Source organism: Varanus komodoensis, unplaced genomic scaffold (assembly GCF_004798865.1).
Source record: "Varanus komodoensis strain SLA01 unplaced genomic scaffold, ASM479886v1 scaffold6_4, whole genome shotgun sequence".
Taxonomy (NCBI): Eukaryota; Metazoa; Chordata; class Lepidosauria; order Squamata; family Varanidae; genus Varanus; species Varanus komodoensis.
The window spans coordinates 19231641-19248498 of record NW_025336347.1 but is presented as its reverse complement, the minus strand read 5'-3'; the positions used below and the strand labels follow the sequence as shown (position 1 = coordinate 19248498).

General features: G+C 48.5%; 1 protein-coding gene across 9 annotated transcripts in view; it reads left to right on the top strand.

Annotated features, from left to right (window-relative positions):
* Nucleotides 1–16858, top strand: part of BRPF1 (bromodomain and PHD finger containing 1) — a 31654-nt gene continuing 14796 nt past the window's right edge. For 5 of the 9 annotated variants that reach the window (XM_044451918.1, XM_044451920.1, XM_044451919.1 and 2 more), the window contains exons 1-4: nt 8350–8448; nt 11662–12271; nt 13258–14217; nt 16043–16241. In XM_044451918.1, the coding sequence (XP_044307853.1) occupies nt 8430–8448; nt 11662–12271; nt 13258–14217; nt 16043–16241 (1788 nt within the window). In that variant the 5' untranslated portion in view covers nt 8350–8429. Of the gene's footprint in view, nt 153–8321; nt 8449–11661; nt 12272–13257; nt 14218–16042; nt 16242–16858 lie in introns of those variants that run through there. The other 4 variants (XM_044451914.1, XM_044451915.1, XM_044451917.1 and 1 more) reach the window with 3 other exon arrangements.

Sequence of the window (16858 nt, the reverse complement as noted above, 5' to 3'; positions counted from 1 at the left end):
TGATACGGGTACGAGGCCAGTCCAGACAGCAAGGCCGTTTCAAATCCTCCACCATCACCCCACTGGTGACTTCTGAGCTCCCTTTTCCTCTTGACCCAAGAAGGCCCAGTTGCCTTAAGGACGGTTTACTCCTGTAAAGTTTCTTGTTGCAGGTAAGCAGTTGTTTGCCTGTCTTGGCAGTGATGACCTTCGGCCTTTGTAGGAGGCACAGATGAAAACTGTGTCAGGGGAACTGGTGATTCAGTCTCTTGACTGCCCTTCTCTTTTCATCTCCCAACTTTGCCTCTGTATCTCTCTGCTCTTTCCCAGCATCTGCCATGTTTGCCTTCTATTTTTTCATCCTATCTAGCTTTGCAGATGTAAGACTCAATGGTAGCCATGGTACAATGACTTTAGATACATGGCAGAATCTATTAGCAATTAGATACATGGCAGAATCTAGTCCTCATGATAGCACAGTGAAACTTGGAGAGCCTATCTTGAATTGCTTGCAAAAGAGTTGATGCATATTACCAGTTACAGGAAAGCAGAGGACATGTTTTGTATCCTATTTGTCAAAGAATTGGTTGTCTTCACCTCAGGTCAGCACAGCACTCTCCCTGCCAAGGCAGAGTTGCTCCTTGTCCTAGCCTGCACCCATGATGTGTCAAGCCCCAACTCTTTTTCTCAAATTGTATCCCAGAAACATGACAAAAGAAATTAGGACTTAAAATCCATCAAAACCTACTTAGCAAATTGGGTCTCCAAAGCAAAAGGAACACTTGGTGGGGTACACCTATGCAGACACAGAGATCCGCTGGATTGAATCACGGGTCCATGTAGCTCAGCGTTCCCCTTCTAGCAGTGCCCAGATGGATGCCTCCAGGCACCCCACAAGCAGGGCTCAAAGGCAACAGCCCCCTGCTGGGCTTATCTTTAGTCTGCATCCCACCAGAGAGATACTTCTTCTGATGGAGGTTCTTATTTGGCTCTTATTTTTCATTTTATTTTAAATCAGCAAACTTATACTCATTCAGTGGGAATAATAGTCACTGAATTCAGTGGAACTTTCATCTAAGTTACTGGTCATGGAATAAAAGAGGGGGGTCTCTTATGGATCACAAACTGATTAAAGAACAGCAGAGTGAGGATGTGAATAAATGGTAATTTCTCCCAGTGGAAAGATGTCACCAGTGGACCCCCCCAACACCCGGGTTCTTCCGAACTAGGACCAATGCCTTTCAACCTATTCATGAATGATCTGGCATAAGGAATAAGTAGTGATGTGGCCAGGTTTCCTGATGACACCAAACTATTTAGAATGGGGATGAACCATAAAGGATAAACTCCAAATGGATTTCACCAAGCTTGGGGAATGAGCATCGAAATGGCAAATGCAGTTCAATACAAGTCAGTGTAAAATAATACATATTGGGATTAAAAAATCCCAATTACAAGAATGCACAGATGGGATCAGAACTTACAGTGGCGAGCAAGGAAAGGATCTTGGGGTAGTAGTGGACAGCTTGATACAAATTTCAGCCCAGGGTGTGGCCATTATATAAAAAAAAGGCTAACTTCATACTAGGTATAATTAGAAACAATACAAAACAGAACTGCAAAGATGGTACTTCTCTTGTACAAATCCTTGATGTGACCACACTTAAAAGTTTTGCTGTCAGTTCTGGTCACCTTACTTGAATAAGAACATTATCAAACTGGAAAAAATACAGAAAACAACAATAACCATGTTTAAGGGGCCAGAGCATTTCCACTATGAGCAGTGGCTACAAAAATTGGGAATGGTCAGCTTAGAAAAATGGTGAGTAAGAGGATACATGATAGAAGTGCTTAAAATTATGTGTGGAGTAGAGATAATGGAGAGGGCGACATTTTTCTCCGTCTCCCACAAGACTCAGACCTGGGGTCATCCTATGAAGTCGACTGACGGAGGGTTTAGGACAGACAAGAGAAAGTACTTCTTCACACAGTGTATAGTTAAACTGTGGACTTCCTGCCATGGGAAGTGGTGGTGGCTGCCAATCTGGATGGCTTTCAAAAGGGACTGGGCAGATTCATGGAAGAAGCAGCTATCAGTGGCCGAGTGCTGCCTCCTTCCCCAGGGGTGGGTGGCATGTCAGCACACACCCGTTGCTGTGGAGCTTGGGCAGGAGGAGGCCTTGCCCCCATCCTGCTTGAGGGATCCCATGGGCAGTCTGGATGGGCCTTCGGTCTGACCCAGCAGGGCTTTTCTGCCGTTCTAATTTTTCTAGCATGGGTTTCTAGTCATTATCACTTTGGCTGACAGTATTTTACTGACATCAGGTCAGGAGGATTCATTCATCAGTCACTAGTACAAAGCTAAGAAAAGGCTGGCGTGACAAAAGAGCCTTCCCTTCCTGCTTCCCTTGGAAAATCACAATTTGGGTAGAAGGGCCGTGATTCATGTGGAGAAAGACACTCTGATCCTGCACTTCGATGGGAGTGAGCCCCATTTGCCTGGTGTTAGTCACCAACCAAATGGTCACAGGATGTTCCAAGCAAACTGCATTGTGACGGGGACTGCTTGGCTCCGCTGCCACTCCTGTAATCAGGCGTCTCTGGCTAGAGCTGCAGAAGCAAGCGCAGATGCTGGCAATGCCACTTGCCCAAACAAGTCAGTCCGAGGACTCCCCTCCCCACTCACACCATTTCAAAAGCTCTTCACAACTGTGACACGCCAGGCAAAACTGTTTTTAGACCCGATTGTGGCATGGCAGGGCAACTCATTTCAAATTCTAGGGAATACTGCTGTACTGGAAAATGTTGAAGGCTCTGATTCTCACAGTCCCCATAGTCACCCCCTACAAAGAGAGGCTGAAAATTCATGCAGATGGGTTGATTCGTATCACCAAATTCGTTATAAGCAGTTTTCATCTTCTCTGGTAGCAGAGCTTTTGCAAAGCTAATGGGTCAACTGCCGATTCAGGGCCAAGCCAACGCGAAAGGGGGTGATATAGCATCGATGCAAGGACAGCCAGACAGGATCAGAGCAGGGGTGAATCTCCCTCAGCATTCTGTTCAGCTGCTCACAGGAAATCCACAATAAGGCCTTGTTGCCATTTATTTCCCTCCAGCTACTGTGAGAATTGCAGCTACACTCAGAAAGAGCAGGGAAGCCTGAGGGATATCAGAGGACATCATCATCCCCACCAATCATTACCCCCATCCCAGCATTTCAAGGACCCCTCAAGCCCTGGCTCTCCTCCCCACTGCTAGGGAAAATCCACACAGTGGTCATTGTATGTAATCAGCCATCATGCCTAAGGGTAAATTCTAAAATCAAAATACTAGAGAGAGTTCAGTGGCACTTTCAGGACTAATGAACACAGTTGTGGTATTGCCAAATACACCTAGTCACCGAGAAGCCTCTGCTTAGTTTGACATAAAAGCTTCTCCCAACAGTGTTTGTTCCAGGTCCCCAGTCTTTGGGCAGGGATAGCCTATCAATTGTACATTAAAAGCCTAGCTTAGCTTAACTCACTACCCCCATCATGACTTGACAGAATGATTATGTAATAATGACAGATCCTCTTGTAACAGAACCATGATTAATGAGAGTAGCTGACTTAATCAGAGGTGAACTTGCTCAAATGAAGATCAACAGCTTTGTTCCTACTTTTGCTGGCCTGGAGATGTGAGCGAATGCATATTTTGTAACACTGGAAGGGAAACGCGAGTCTCTGTTTCTTAGGAACATAGGAAGCCGCTTTGTTCTGAGACTGCCACTTAGTCCATCTGGCTCAGTGCTGTTTACATGACTGACAATGGCTCTGGCAAGCTTTAGACGACAAGCTTTCCCACCCCTACCTGGAAATGCTGGGTATTCCACCTGGGATCTTTCCCATGAAAAGAGCATATGCTATTGCCCTGCAGTTTTCACACACAGTATCAATTCCCAATGAGAAAGCAGATGTCCCAATTGCACATTCCAATATTAGGGCCATGTTCCAGGGCAAAGAAGATCTGCATCAGATAAAGTCGTATCTAAAGCTGCCTAAACAAGCACAAACAAGGTATTGGAGAACCAATGTTGTGAAACTCTAAAAAAGGCATAAATGGATGCAGTAGGTCCTCCCTAGCCATATTTTATTGGCCAGCTTCTCTGTGGTGTGCTGGTTGCCTGACCTTTAAATATCCCAGAAGTCCACAGTGTATGTTCTGCTTTATGGCCTCATCTGTAAGTCTTTTTCAGAGGTGATAGTGGTCTAGTTCAATGGTGGCGAACCTATGGCAGGCGTGCCACAGTGGGCACGCAGAGCCTTCTCTGTTGGCATGCGAGCCAAGTCGCCCCAGCATTGCCCCAGCAGCCGAGCATCAGATAACAGTGCACACAGGGGCCATGCGCATGCTTGGATAGGAGTAGTGGTGCCAGGCGATGATGTCATGAGCTGCGACTCGTCCAAGGTTTCACATGGCCGGTCAGTGCACTGCCAAGGATTGCTTGGATTGGCTGTGAGTTGCTTTTTCTAAACTAAAACCTCAGTATTCAGGTTTTATTGCAGTGTTGGCACTTTGTGATAAATAAGTGGGTTTTGGGTTGCAGTTTGGGCACTTGGTCTCTAAAAGGTTCACCATCACTGGTCTAGTTGATTAACAGTGTTCCACTGTAGACAGTTTTTATCCAACACAAGGAGTCTGATTAAACAAACACAGGATATTGCATGTGGCTGAAAATGGGATTGCATCCACTCATTGCTTGTGTGGTGTAGTGGTTAGAGAGTTGGGCTGAGACGGGAGATCCAACTTGTGGCTGGGAAACCCACTGGGCATCTTTGGGCCTAGCCTAACTTACCTCACAGGGTTGTTGTGGAGCTAAAATGGAGGTGAAGGACCACCTAAGTTGCCATGAGTTTCTCGTAAGAAGAGAAAAGGCAGGATATAATACATAGATCAATGAAAATAAATAAATATCTAGCAATAAGCAGAGAGTGAAGGTAGGCAGCCTCAAAGCTTCCTACAGCTCTCAGGTTCTATGGAGAAGAGATCTACTGATAACTATTACCCATGACAGTAATAATATTTTCCCTATGTCAGATTTCAAAGTGTACATTCCTTGGGGCAGGAAACTGTCCTTGTGTACTTATAAAGCACCTTGCACACCAATTTAACAATGTATTATAAAACATAAAAACAACAAGCCATCTTAGGAATGAATATAAGAGGCAGTATAGCTCTGATTTGCAGAGTCTGAGGACAAAAGTCAGAGAGGCAGCTGCTCCTCACATCTGCCCTGGTGAGCTTCCCCAGGGCATCTGGCACAGAGATTGCTGAGCTAGACAGGCCTTGATTTGGTCCACCAGAAGAATACTTGTGTTCTTATGTCAAGCCCTTTCAAGATTCCATGATAATTTGCATCTTCTTTATCCCCTGGATAGCATTCACTCAACAGCTTGAGGCTGGGAACAACCCTGTCTTCCTGGCGACCAATTTTTTTATTGCATCTCAAAGGAATAAATAATTTTCCACTCAATACTTTGTGTCAGGGGGCAGCTTCCTTTGAAGCTGATTCTAAATCTTAGATGTACAGCATGTTTGATTTGAAGAACCCTCAAGAGAAAATGCAGAATCTTAATAAAAAGCCAGTAACAGACATGAGAGGTACATCTGCTACCTCTTCCTGCTTTGGGGAACCCGCTCTTGCTTTGGCATCTAGCAATAACAAATGCAGCAGAATTAACCAGTGTCACAGCGCCATCTCTCGGGGGCTCCACCTTTCATGATCCCTTAGATCATCCCAAAAGAGCTTTTTGGGGTTTTGCTTTAGAGGCTTTCATTCTTACCTAAACTAGGCACCAGTGTCCAGGATAATAATGTGATTAAACTGACACCTTGAAAACACTTGTCTTTGCATAACACTAGATCATATGTTACCTTGGTTCATGAAGTCAGGTGGTGTTGCCCCATATTTAATGAATCTGACTTTTTTTTTCACTTGTAGCTTGTTGTAGTTTTATTAGGGGCCTGGATCCAGATTTATGGGTCAGTTGCACTGGGGAAAATTCCTGGTGTCCTTCTTATTTATTTATTTATTTATTCATTCATTCATTCATTCATTCATTGCTATGCTGCCCCATAACCTGGAGATTCTCTGGTTGGCTTACAAATGCTAAACAGCACAAAAGCATAAGTACAGTAAAACAATTGATAATCTGATAAAATAGTAAGTAACATTCCATAATAAAATGTACACACTCACACCAATAAGCACAGACAAAAAATTAACTGACGCTTCCCACTGAAGTTCTGCTAGCACCCTGAAAAGGCTACACAGGGAGCCAGGGGACCTGCTGAACAAGGTGAGCTGTGGTGTGGAGACAGAGGCTCCCCCAAAATCATGCAGAGGGACCTTGTACAAACTGAGCCCTGTCTCTCATGGAAAGCAAATCCTGGTTCCAATCTAGAACTTGTATTTGCTTACAGTATGTATAGTGTTTTGCTACCATAAAATGAAGGGTGACATATAAGTGGCTTAAAGGCACTATCTTGCATCGTTGCCCTGAAGTGTCTGAATTCAGAAGGTAATCAAGAGTGGGAAGATCATGAGGAATAAGGATTGCCTCCATGCCCCCCTTGCCTTCCAAAACATTTAGATGGCCTATTTTGGCAGTCTGATTGTTTCCTTTCCTCACAAGGCAAAGGTGCTGAGGCACTGCCTGAATTTGATGAACGCTGGCAGTGCCTGGCCTCACCCCTCCCCGAGTGCCCCCTCCAACACCTGTCCAGAAGGTGGTCTTCCACCTCTGGTGTCTCAGCCAGTGCAGCAGGAACTGTGCTAACTGAAAGGGTGGAAGGGGGCTCTCCAAAGGCAGAATCTTCAGTGCAACCTTGGAAAGGTTTTCTGAGGTTGCAGTGGGGTTCTGCCTTTTTCCATAGCCAGCCTGATCACCTCTACCTGACATACAATTGCACCCTAAATAAATAATAAATCATGTTCACTATCAGTAGTGAACAAATCCTGACCACAACTTGATTGTACAACTGACCCTCCTGAGTTAAGGGGTATCTTGTCTGCTCTGCATACTGCTCACATCGCAGTTGCTTTAGCAGACCTCCACAAAGCAGAAGTTCCGTTAAAAAAAGGACAATATTGGAGAAGGCCCTGCTTAAAAAGAATTAGATGTGTGGTTTCGCAAAATCTAGCTGGACAATTTTGTAAAGACCAGATAAGTGCATGTCCCAAGATTTAACTATGGAAATGCTCTCAAAGCTTTTGTACATCAAAATTTTACAGTCAGTGGCTGAGTGGTCACACGTACATTGTGGCACACAACCATTATTTTACCTTGCTGATGATCAGGCTGGGGCATTATATACAAAACCTAGAAATGTGACATTATAGACACAACCCTAAGTTTAGACAGAAAAGAAGCTCTACAGATTCTGGCATGTGAGGTGGTTGGGGCATGATGGGAGTTGTCTTTTTTTCTAAAAACACCCTGACTTTTCCAGCTCATAATTGGAACATGGACCAAGTGTGCAAAGTGTTTTGAATTAAGCAGGGATAGACAGCTTGGTACATTCCAGATATTTTGGACAACATTGCCCACACTCTCTGACCACTGACTATGCTGGCTGGGGATTTTGGGAATTCAGGTCCAAAATCTCTAGAGATTACCTGGTTATCCACCTTGCTGCTGCTGCTGACGATGATGATAGCAGCAGGCCCCGCTACTATAAACTCCTACCTACAGATCTAAAAGTGTCTTCTGCTGGAAGTGCACGATTTACAATTCAGCTCTGGAGCCACTGTACCCCTATGGTTAATACGAAGTAAGCACAACTCGCCCTGGGAAATTGCCAGGTCCTTCCTCCTTCAACGCCCTATTGCCTGCCTGCCCTGGGGGAGAATTCCATGGCTATACCAAGCCCAGGACTACCGCCTTCCTCAGCGCCTCTCTGCTCGGGTCCTTCCGCGCCACCAAGGCTCCCGTCCCCAACAACTGGCCAGAGTGGGAGGGAGAGGCAAAGATCCAGCCTGGGAAAGGACCCAGGCGTCCTGAGCGGCCTGCCACCCCCCTCCCCGCGCCCGGCTCTCGACCTCAGCCGAGCTTGTTGTTCGTGGCAGCAGATTCGTGTGGGGCCGGCAGAGTAGAGCAATTTGTTTTCCCACTTTAGGACGGGGCAAAGTCTGCTAGGGAAGTTGATACTGGCGTCTGATTACAAGTGCAGAAGTGGGGGTCGGCGAGCCACAAGTTTAACCGTGGGCCCGGCCGTGGTTCGTGTCGAAACTGCGGTTGTTAAGGATCCGCTTTACCCAGCGCGGCCTCCCCGCGCAGGAGCTGCTGCCGCCGCCGCCGCCGCCGCTGCCGCCTCCATTGTCCGGGCCGGGCCGGGCCCATGGGCCCTTCCGCCACGAGAGCGCCAAGCCACAGCCGGCCGGGAGCCTGAGCCGTGCTCGGTGAGAGAACATGTGGGGAGCGAGGACCGGTGGGTTCGGGGAAGCAGCTGTGTGGCCTGCAGCCAGGGGCAGGTTTCTTCCGCGGAAAAGGAAGGGAAACCGCCCGGGCAGTCGACTGGCCGGTCGAGGTTGCAAGAATTAAAGCAGCAGCAGTTGCTGCGGCAGACAGGCAGGCTGAGCGGTCAAAGCAGTTCTTGGGGCGGTGGAAAAACGGGCTCTCTTTGCCCAGGCGGCCCCCTTCTGTCTTAATGTCTATGCCTTGCCCATACAGGGAGTAAGGAAAGCAGGTGTGATGTGGGGGTAGATGGACAACTTCTCTGCATCTCCACGTTGCTATTGGCATAACCTTGGGACAGGGTCTGCACGGATCAGGGATGTAGTTCGGCATCCCTCTTACCTGCTATTCTATCCCCTCCCCCCCGAAAAATCGCCTCTTTCCTGAACAAGAACAGAATGCAACGGAAGTAGAAAAGCAGTTTTTGTGCATATGCATGCATGATTGACAGTCATCACCATCACCCCCTTTGTACCCTCTTTACAGCTCCTGGTAAAACGTGCCTTGAGAGAGAGGCACTCTGAAGTTAACTGGAACTAGGGATGTAAAGTGTAAATCTCTCCATCTCCTCTCTCATCCGATCTCATGTTTTCTGCATGAACAGGAGGTACCATGGAGCTGAAGAGGCAGTGGGTTATGCTGATAGCCTCTGGCCACTGCCTGGTGCTTTCCTTATACCTACTAGCACAACACAGGGCATGGCAAGGTTGCATGAACAAGTACGGGTAGTGTGTGGACTGGCACCCATCTTTCTTACCCACGCTCCTGTAATTTCTGTTTCCTAAACAAGTGGAAGATACCATGGAGATAACAAAGGCAGTGTGTGATGTTGGTAGGGTGACAGCCACCTACCCTTTTGAGTAAAGCTGCTGGCATGGCATGGGATAAGACTTGCATGAACCAGACAATCTCCTTCCCATCTTTTCTTATTTTGGTTCCTTGTCCAAGCAGAGGGTATCCGAGAGATGCAGAATAGTGGGACTTAATATAGTAAAGGGTGTAATAACCTGATTGGCATCCTTCTGCACTTTTCACCTCTTTCCCTTTAATTTCCAGTTTGTTACACACAGTGGTACTTCTGAAGCAAGGGAGTGGATGTAGGGTTAGCCTATGCAAAGGGCATTTGGAGGCACACATGGATGCATGCATGTGAACCCACCCTGTGATTTCCATTTCTAATACAACCTGGTTCCTTACCTCTAGTGGTAAGGAAGTCAATGCCACATGGGTAGCCCAAGGGCCCTACCTTAGTTATCCTTTCCTTTACAGCTGATGGGGCTGTGCATGACAACAGAGGCAGTGGGGAGAGGTAGTGTGAATAAGAAGTGGCAACATGCTAGCATTTTCCCAGTTCTCCTTTATCGCCAGCCTTCCTCCCTTGCACAATCATGGGTACTATGGAGCAACAGTACCATAGGGTGCCATTCAAAGGCATTTGACATGGAGGGGCAGATTTCTGTCAGCTGTCATTGGCTTTAAAACTAGTGGCATCCTATCTAATGAGGAAAGCAGCATGTGTGTGGCAGGAGGACTGGCATGATCAAAAGGTGGCAATGTACTCACATTTGTTCCTCGATGCTCTTCAACAATTTATCTTCCTTGCACAGTCAGGGAGTACTCCAGAGGTGAGGAGAGCAGTGTAGTGCAGCTAGCCTGAGACCTCCTTTTCTTTGCAGTTAATGAAGCACCACAGGATGAGAGATTCAGTGTAGGTTTGGTGCCTGCAGGAAACAACAGACCACTGGCATCCCTCATCTTCTTTTTCCTCTTCCTTCTCGCATATCCCTTTAGTATGGGGGGTGGGATTGTCAGTGTGTTTCAGGGAGACATGGGCAGACTGGCGCGCCTTCCCATCGTTCCATCACCACTGCCTCTTAATTTATGTTCCGAACCCAATCAGATGGCTACCCATGGGATGAACAGAGCAGTATAGAGATACTGAAAATATGGCTATGGTGATATCCTACCTCCTTCCATGTATGTATTTGTTATGAATATTTATAACTCACATGTCAGTTCAGAGATGTTTACAATTAAAAAGGCTGAAGAACATTGTTAATAATATGGCAGCAGTAGTATCAGAATGGCCTCAGTAAAGCAAATAGAGCTTCAGCATCAAAGAAATCAAAGAGTCTGTGTTTAGAAGCAAGACAAATAAAACTCTTCACCTGGTGTCAAAAAGTAATCTGAGCTGACAGTAGGCAAGCTTCGAGTGGACTAGGGGTCAGTGTACTTGTTTTGAGATTACCAATATATACTCCATTCTGCAAGTCCTGTTTTTAATCTGGCTGCTGTATTTTGTGTCAACTGAAGTTTCTGCAGTGTTCAAGGACAGCCCTCTGTGCAACACATTAACATAAAAATCCAGGCTACCCCTTTCTTATGCAGCAGAGGGGTAGCAGGGCCCATGAGCAGTTTACATAAGGAGTAAAGGGAGAAGAAATGATGGAGGGGGAAGGGGGTATTTCACAAATCACATACCACAGGTAAAGGCAACAAATAAAGAATGAAGAGAAGATATACAGCTCCAAGTTTGGAGATATTGTAGACTTACACCAGGGAACTGCTGCTTGGCTGTAGCTATTTGGTGCAATCTGGTATACACTCACAGTTGTGTGTCTTACTGTCATGAATGTATGTGTTCATCGCAACTAACACTAACTGCTCACAGTGCTATGTTACTTGGCAATTGGGGTAACAGCCGAGGCGGAAGGCAAATAAGGCAAAGCAGTTTAGGGAGAGCTCTGCTGAAGCAAGCCATGAAGAGGAAAGGAAGATGACTAGGCAACTAGGGGCTGCTCTGGTCCCAGCAGAGTCAACAAAGCATCTCTGGGCAGAGAATATACTGTGAGCACAGGATGGTGTGGGTGGATTATCATCCTACTCCTCTCTCTCTCCTTGTGACAAGATTTCTGTTACCCTAACCTTAACCCTCATACTTGTTCAGAAATTTTGTGCAGCCATCACTGAAGCCCAAGCTGGCCATGCCATTTACCCCAGTCTGGCATTTGGAACCAGCACAGTCACCACATATCTTTCCAGTATCCATTAGGCAGAATCACTCTGGGGGGTGAATAAGCACAAGGCAGGAGCTTGTTTCCTAAGCCCCAAGTGCCCCACTTTGGGGTCATGGAGGGTGGTATGGTAGCTGCTGCATATCCATTCTGTTAATTCCTTTTCCTTACAGAACTGAGAGACGCCATGGGGGTGGACTTTGATGTCAAGACTTTCTGCCACAACCTGCGGGCCACCAAGCCACCGTATGAGTGTCCTGTGGACACCTGCCGCAAAATTTACAAGAGCTACAGTGGGATTGAGTACCACCTGTACCACTATGACCATGACAACCCACCGCCCCCGCAGAGTACTCCCCTGCGCAAGCACAAGAAGAAAGGCAGGCATGGTCGGGCTACCAACAAGCAATCACCCAGCCCTTCCGAGACCTCACAGTCACCAGGTCGTGAGGTTATGACTTATGCGCAGGCCCAGCGCATGGTGGAGGTGGACCTGCATGGCCGTGTACACCGCATTAGCATCTTTGACAACCTAGACGTGGTGTCTGAGGATGATGAGGCGCCCGAGGAGGCCCCGGAAAATAACAGCAACAAAGAGAACACAGAAACCCCGTCGGTGGCCCCCAAAGCGGGCAAGCACAAGAACAAGGAAAAACGCAAGGACTCCAACCACCACCACCACAGTGCCTCAGCTGGCAACACACCCAAGCTTCCGGAGGCTGTGTACCGGGAACTGGATCAAGACACGCCCGATGCGCCACCACGCCCATCCTCCTATTACAGGTGCCAGCTGGGGTTAGGGGAAGACTCTCGCGGAACTGTTGTTCAGAGGGCTTTGTGACTTGAGTTGCGAGGAAACGCTTAATGGAGGTGCCGGTTGCAGACTCTGTGGCTTCCCCTTTTAGGCGTTTGCTGACTTTGCACCCACATCCCGTTTAAAGATGAAGGCGATCTGCTTCTGTGGGGCAAACTGGTGTGGGGGGAGCTGACTTTGTGGGAAGAAAACTGTTACATTATTCCCATCGGCTGAGCAGGGAGGAGTTCCCGGGGGCACCACAGTGCAGAAAGGAAAGAAAACACTGTTGCCTCCAGGGAACGCCTGAGTAATCCCCGCCCCTTCGATGCAGAGATGTAGAGAGCTACACTGTGCTGAAGTTCAAGCGCTCGTTTCCTTTTAACAGCGTCCGCCCGATCTGGGTCATTCACTTCCAGCAACTGAATGTCTTTGACAATTGGGTTTTTGTGGGGTGACTAGGTCACTCTTTCCACCGTAAGTCAAGCAAAAAATAAAGGGGCCTTGATGGTAGCAGTGACGCTTCTCAGCCTAGAGGAACCTCCTGCAGTTAGTCATCTCACTCTGAGCAGAAGAGGGCATTCCACCAGTCAACCCTATGCAAGGTGGAATGACACAAAGGAGAAGTGGTCTGCGGTGGCTCTAAACATGTGGAGCGCGGGCAGCGTTTCGCTGCCAGCGGAGGTGTTGGTGGTCCTGTTCCTGCGGTGAGGGCAGTGGGTGACTGTCCCCAGTCACGTGGCTGGGGGCTCTTAGTGTTCAGCCCTCGGTACAATTAGAGCTGCGAAATGAAACACTTCTAAATATTATGCTTCATGGCTCATTCAAGCAATGGGCAATGGCTGGGCTCTCTGTTTCCTGTTTTCCAGTCTGTTTCCCTGTTGCTTTCCGCATTTCTCAACTAAGATCTCCCTGACAGTGCCGGGTCCCCCGCAGCCACTGAGTCTTTGTTGTACCTTTCCCCCTTCCCTCCCAGGTACATTGAGAAGTCAGCAGAAGAGCTGGACGAGGAGGTCGAATATGACATGGATGAGGAAGACTACATCTGGCTGGACATTATGAACGAGCGCCGGAAGACAGAAGGCGTTAGCCCCATCCCCCAGGAGATCTTTGAGTACCTGATGGACCGGCTGGAGAAGGAGTCGTACTTTGAGAGCCACAACAAGGGCGACCCAAACGCCTTGGTGGACGAGGATGCCGTCTGCTGTATTTGCAACGACGGGGAGTGCCAGAACAGCAACGTCATCCTCTTTTGTGACATGTGCAACCTGGCTGTGCACCAGGAGTGCTATGGTGTCCCTTACATCCCCGAGGGCCAGTGGCTGTGCCGCCGCTGCCTGCAGTCACCCTCCAGGGCTGTGGACTGTGCCCTGTGCCCGAACAAAGGGGGTGCTTTTAAACAGACGGACGACGGGCGTTGGGCCCACGTGGTATGTGCCCTCTGGATCCCAGAGGTCTGCTTCGCAAACACCGTGTTCCTGGAGCCCATTGACAGCATAGAGCACATCCCACCGGCCCGCTGGAAGCTGACCTGCTACATTTGCAAGCAGCGGGGCTCTGGGGCCTGCATCCAGTGCCACAAGGCAAACTGCTACACAGCTTTCCATGTCACCTGTGCTCAGCAGGCTGGGCTCTACATGAAAATGGAGCCCGTCCGCGAGACGGGGGCCAATGGCACCTCCTTCAGCGTCCGCAAGACGGCGTACTGTGATATCCATACGCCGCCAGGCTCCATGCGGCGCCTGCCCGCCCTCTCGCACAGCGAAGGGGAGGAAGAGGAGGATGAAGAGGAGGAGGATGGGAAAGGCTGGAGCTCAGAGAAGGTGAAGAAGGCCAAGGCAAAGTCCCGGATTAAAATGAAGAAAGCCAGGAAGATTCTGGCTGAGAAAAGAGCCGCTGCTCCAGTGGTCTCTGTTCCCTGCATTCCTCCCCACAGGTAGGGCCCCCTTCATCCCATGCCTCTTATTCGACATTTCTAGCCTTACAGGACGAGCGCAGTGGCCAGTTGCCCTTGTTGCATCTGCATCCCTCCGACTTCCAAGGGACCTACTGGTCAGCCTCCCATAGTCCATGAGGTTCCATAGGTTGAGAGAGTCCACACAGCTGAACTTAGATTTCTACCAATATTTTCCTAGGCCCAGCACTCTGCGTCACTGTGGCCCACATCTCTGTGTGATGGTGCAAGTTCCGTTCCTTTTTGTCATAATGAGGGTTGTGTTCAGTGAATTCTTGGAAGAATATTCAAGGGCTTGGATCCAGATATAAACTGACTTGGTGGTCTTCCCCACCACCTTCTTCCTAGGGCAGCTCCTCAAGCCCTTAGAAAATGCTACACAGAGAGTCAGGACACCCTGCTGAATTGAGTGAGCTATGTTGTAGAGGGATTCCCCAAGACTGGGCAGGGGGATCTTTCGTGAGTGGTGCTAGTCCTCTTGTGAAAGGTCCTTTTCTCTCCCCAGAGGCAAATCCTTGAAAAGAGCACAGAAGAATTATGGACTCTCCTTTCTAAGAGAGTGTTTGTTTGTTTGTTTGTTTGGATAGGTGGAGTGGCATATTAGTCAAAATTGGAGGAGGTCTCTCACTGGTCTGCTAATATTAGCATAAGTAAATAGATCAGGAGTTAGAGATGCACCACCTACCCCTTTTAAAGTGAAACAACTTATCCTGTCCCTTCCTTCCTTTTTAATGCTTCACTCTGTGAGAACAGGACAAGAGCTGAAATGCATTGGTGGTTTGGGAAACTGAAGTAACCACTCACATAAACTGACTGGCAGCCAGGCTGCTTTCCATAGCCCTTTGATACCCTTGTTGAATTCATCTCATCCTTCTGTGCATCACATTTATCGCAAAGCTGCAAAATATGCCAGGCCGACTGTTGCTTCACCACGCAGTGAGTGCACTCTCCCGCTGGGTGTTGGTTCTACCATCCTGTTGGTTGGCTGTAGGAAATACGCCTATCAGTGAGGTTTTTTCCTGGTATTTCACCACATCCTTTGTGGAAGGCTCCCCAGCAGTGGCTGCCTCCATTCATTACAGAATGCTGATCTAGGTAAAAGTTTGGTCCTCATGCAGTTGTTTTAGTCTTATTTGCTTTCAGTGGTGGTTGTTGTGGTTTAACATTCTTAATCCCACCACAGCCAGGTTTCACATTAATGTACCTTAAAAGTCAGGATTTAGATCCAGCAGCAGTTCTCCAATGAATTGCTGGTGGAATGAGATCTCTACACATTCTCCTCTCTGCTGGAGCCCTCTATGCATCCATTAGTTCAGCTCCAGAGGGTTAGAGGTCCCTGCAGAGGAGGCTGGAAGGCAAAGTGAGTGAAGAAGACACAATTTAGTGGCATAATTCTGCTGGCAGGAGGACAATGCTGAATTCATGAAGAGAGGATAAGCACATGCTGATCAACCACGCTACGGCTGTAACATTCTTTTCTTTGTCTCCTGGTGACTACTGCTGCAGCTACCAGCCATGAGCTTAGCTGACTAGAAGGAAATTAATGCTTGCTGTGGGCAAGGCAGTAAGTGGAACTTGTACCTCTAGGTTGAACTCATATGAGCCCATGTTGGTGACCCCAGGAAATGAAGGCTCGACACCGTGCATTTTGACACCCGAACTCTTGTTTTATCTGCTGTACACTAAACTGGTGCATCATCATCCTTTTTCATAGACCTGTGGTTCAGGCAGAACCACCTAGCTCCTCTATGCCTTGAGCACCTTGTGGCCTGGAGAAGCTGACTCCCCCACCCTGTCTCCCCTGCAGGCTCAGTAAGATCACCAACTGCCTGACCCTGCAGAGAAAGAGCCAGTTCATGCAGAGGTTGCACAGCTATTGGACACTGAAGAGGCAGTCCCGCAATGGGGTGCCTTTGCTTCGCCGGCTCCAAACTCACCTGCAGTCACATCGGAACTGTGAGCAAGGAAGGCCAGCACCTCCTCCCCCTGTGTCCAAGACGGAGCAGGTTAGGCATCTCTTGTGGTTCTGGGCAAGGGTGGGGGTGGGTTGGGGAATTAGCCAAGTAGAGAAGCACAGGGAGTGGCCACCCGGTGCTTGTGGCTAAGAGCTAGTCTTCCTGCCTGCCTGGCCACCTGCTTGCCAGTGTTGGGTGGGCTGAAGGAGCATGGAGTTGCTTGGGAGAAGCTTAGATCTGAGCTTCTCCTTTATGGTGGGGTCTGATGACAGACTTCCCAAAGCGCACAAAGGGAGCAAGGTCTTGGCTGCCGTAGAGACATGGGCTGCGGGGGGGGGCATGGCTGGATTTTTTCTGTCCAATACCCAAATCAGCCTGAGCTTGACCCCAAAGCACCTGCTTTGCATGTAGAAAGCCCTTGATTCAGTCTTGTTATCTCCTCTTAAAGGGACTTGGGGTGGAAAGCCCTGCTCTTCACAGTTCTGGCTGAGTGAAGCAGATCTTTGCATCATCCTTTCTTCTGCTAGGAGTGAGGGAGAAGGCCCTGGTTCTTCTCCCATGAGCCCTCCAGAGTGGTGGCCTCTTCCCCCCCCCCCCCCTCTGTCTCATATTCTGCCCCACTCTGCTCTGGTGTTCACCAACCCCCCCCTACCCCCCACGGCTCCTGG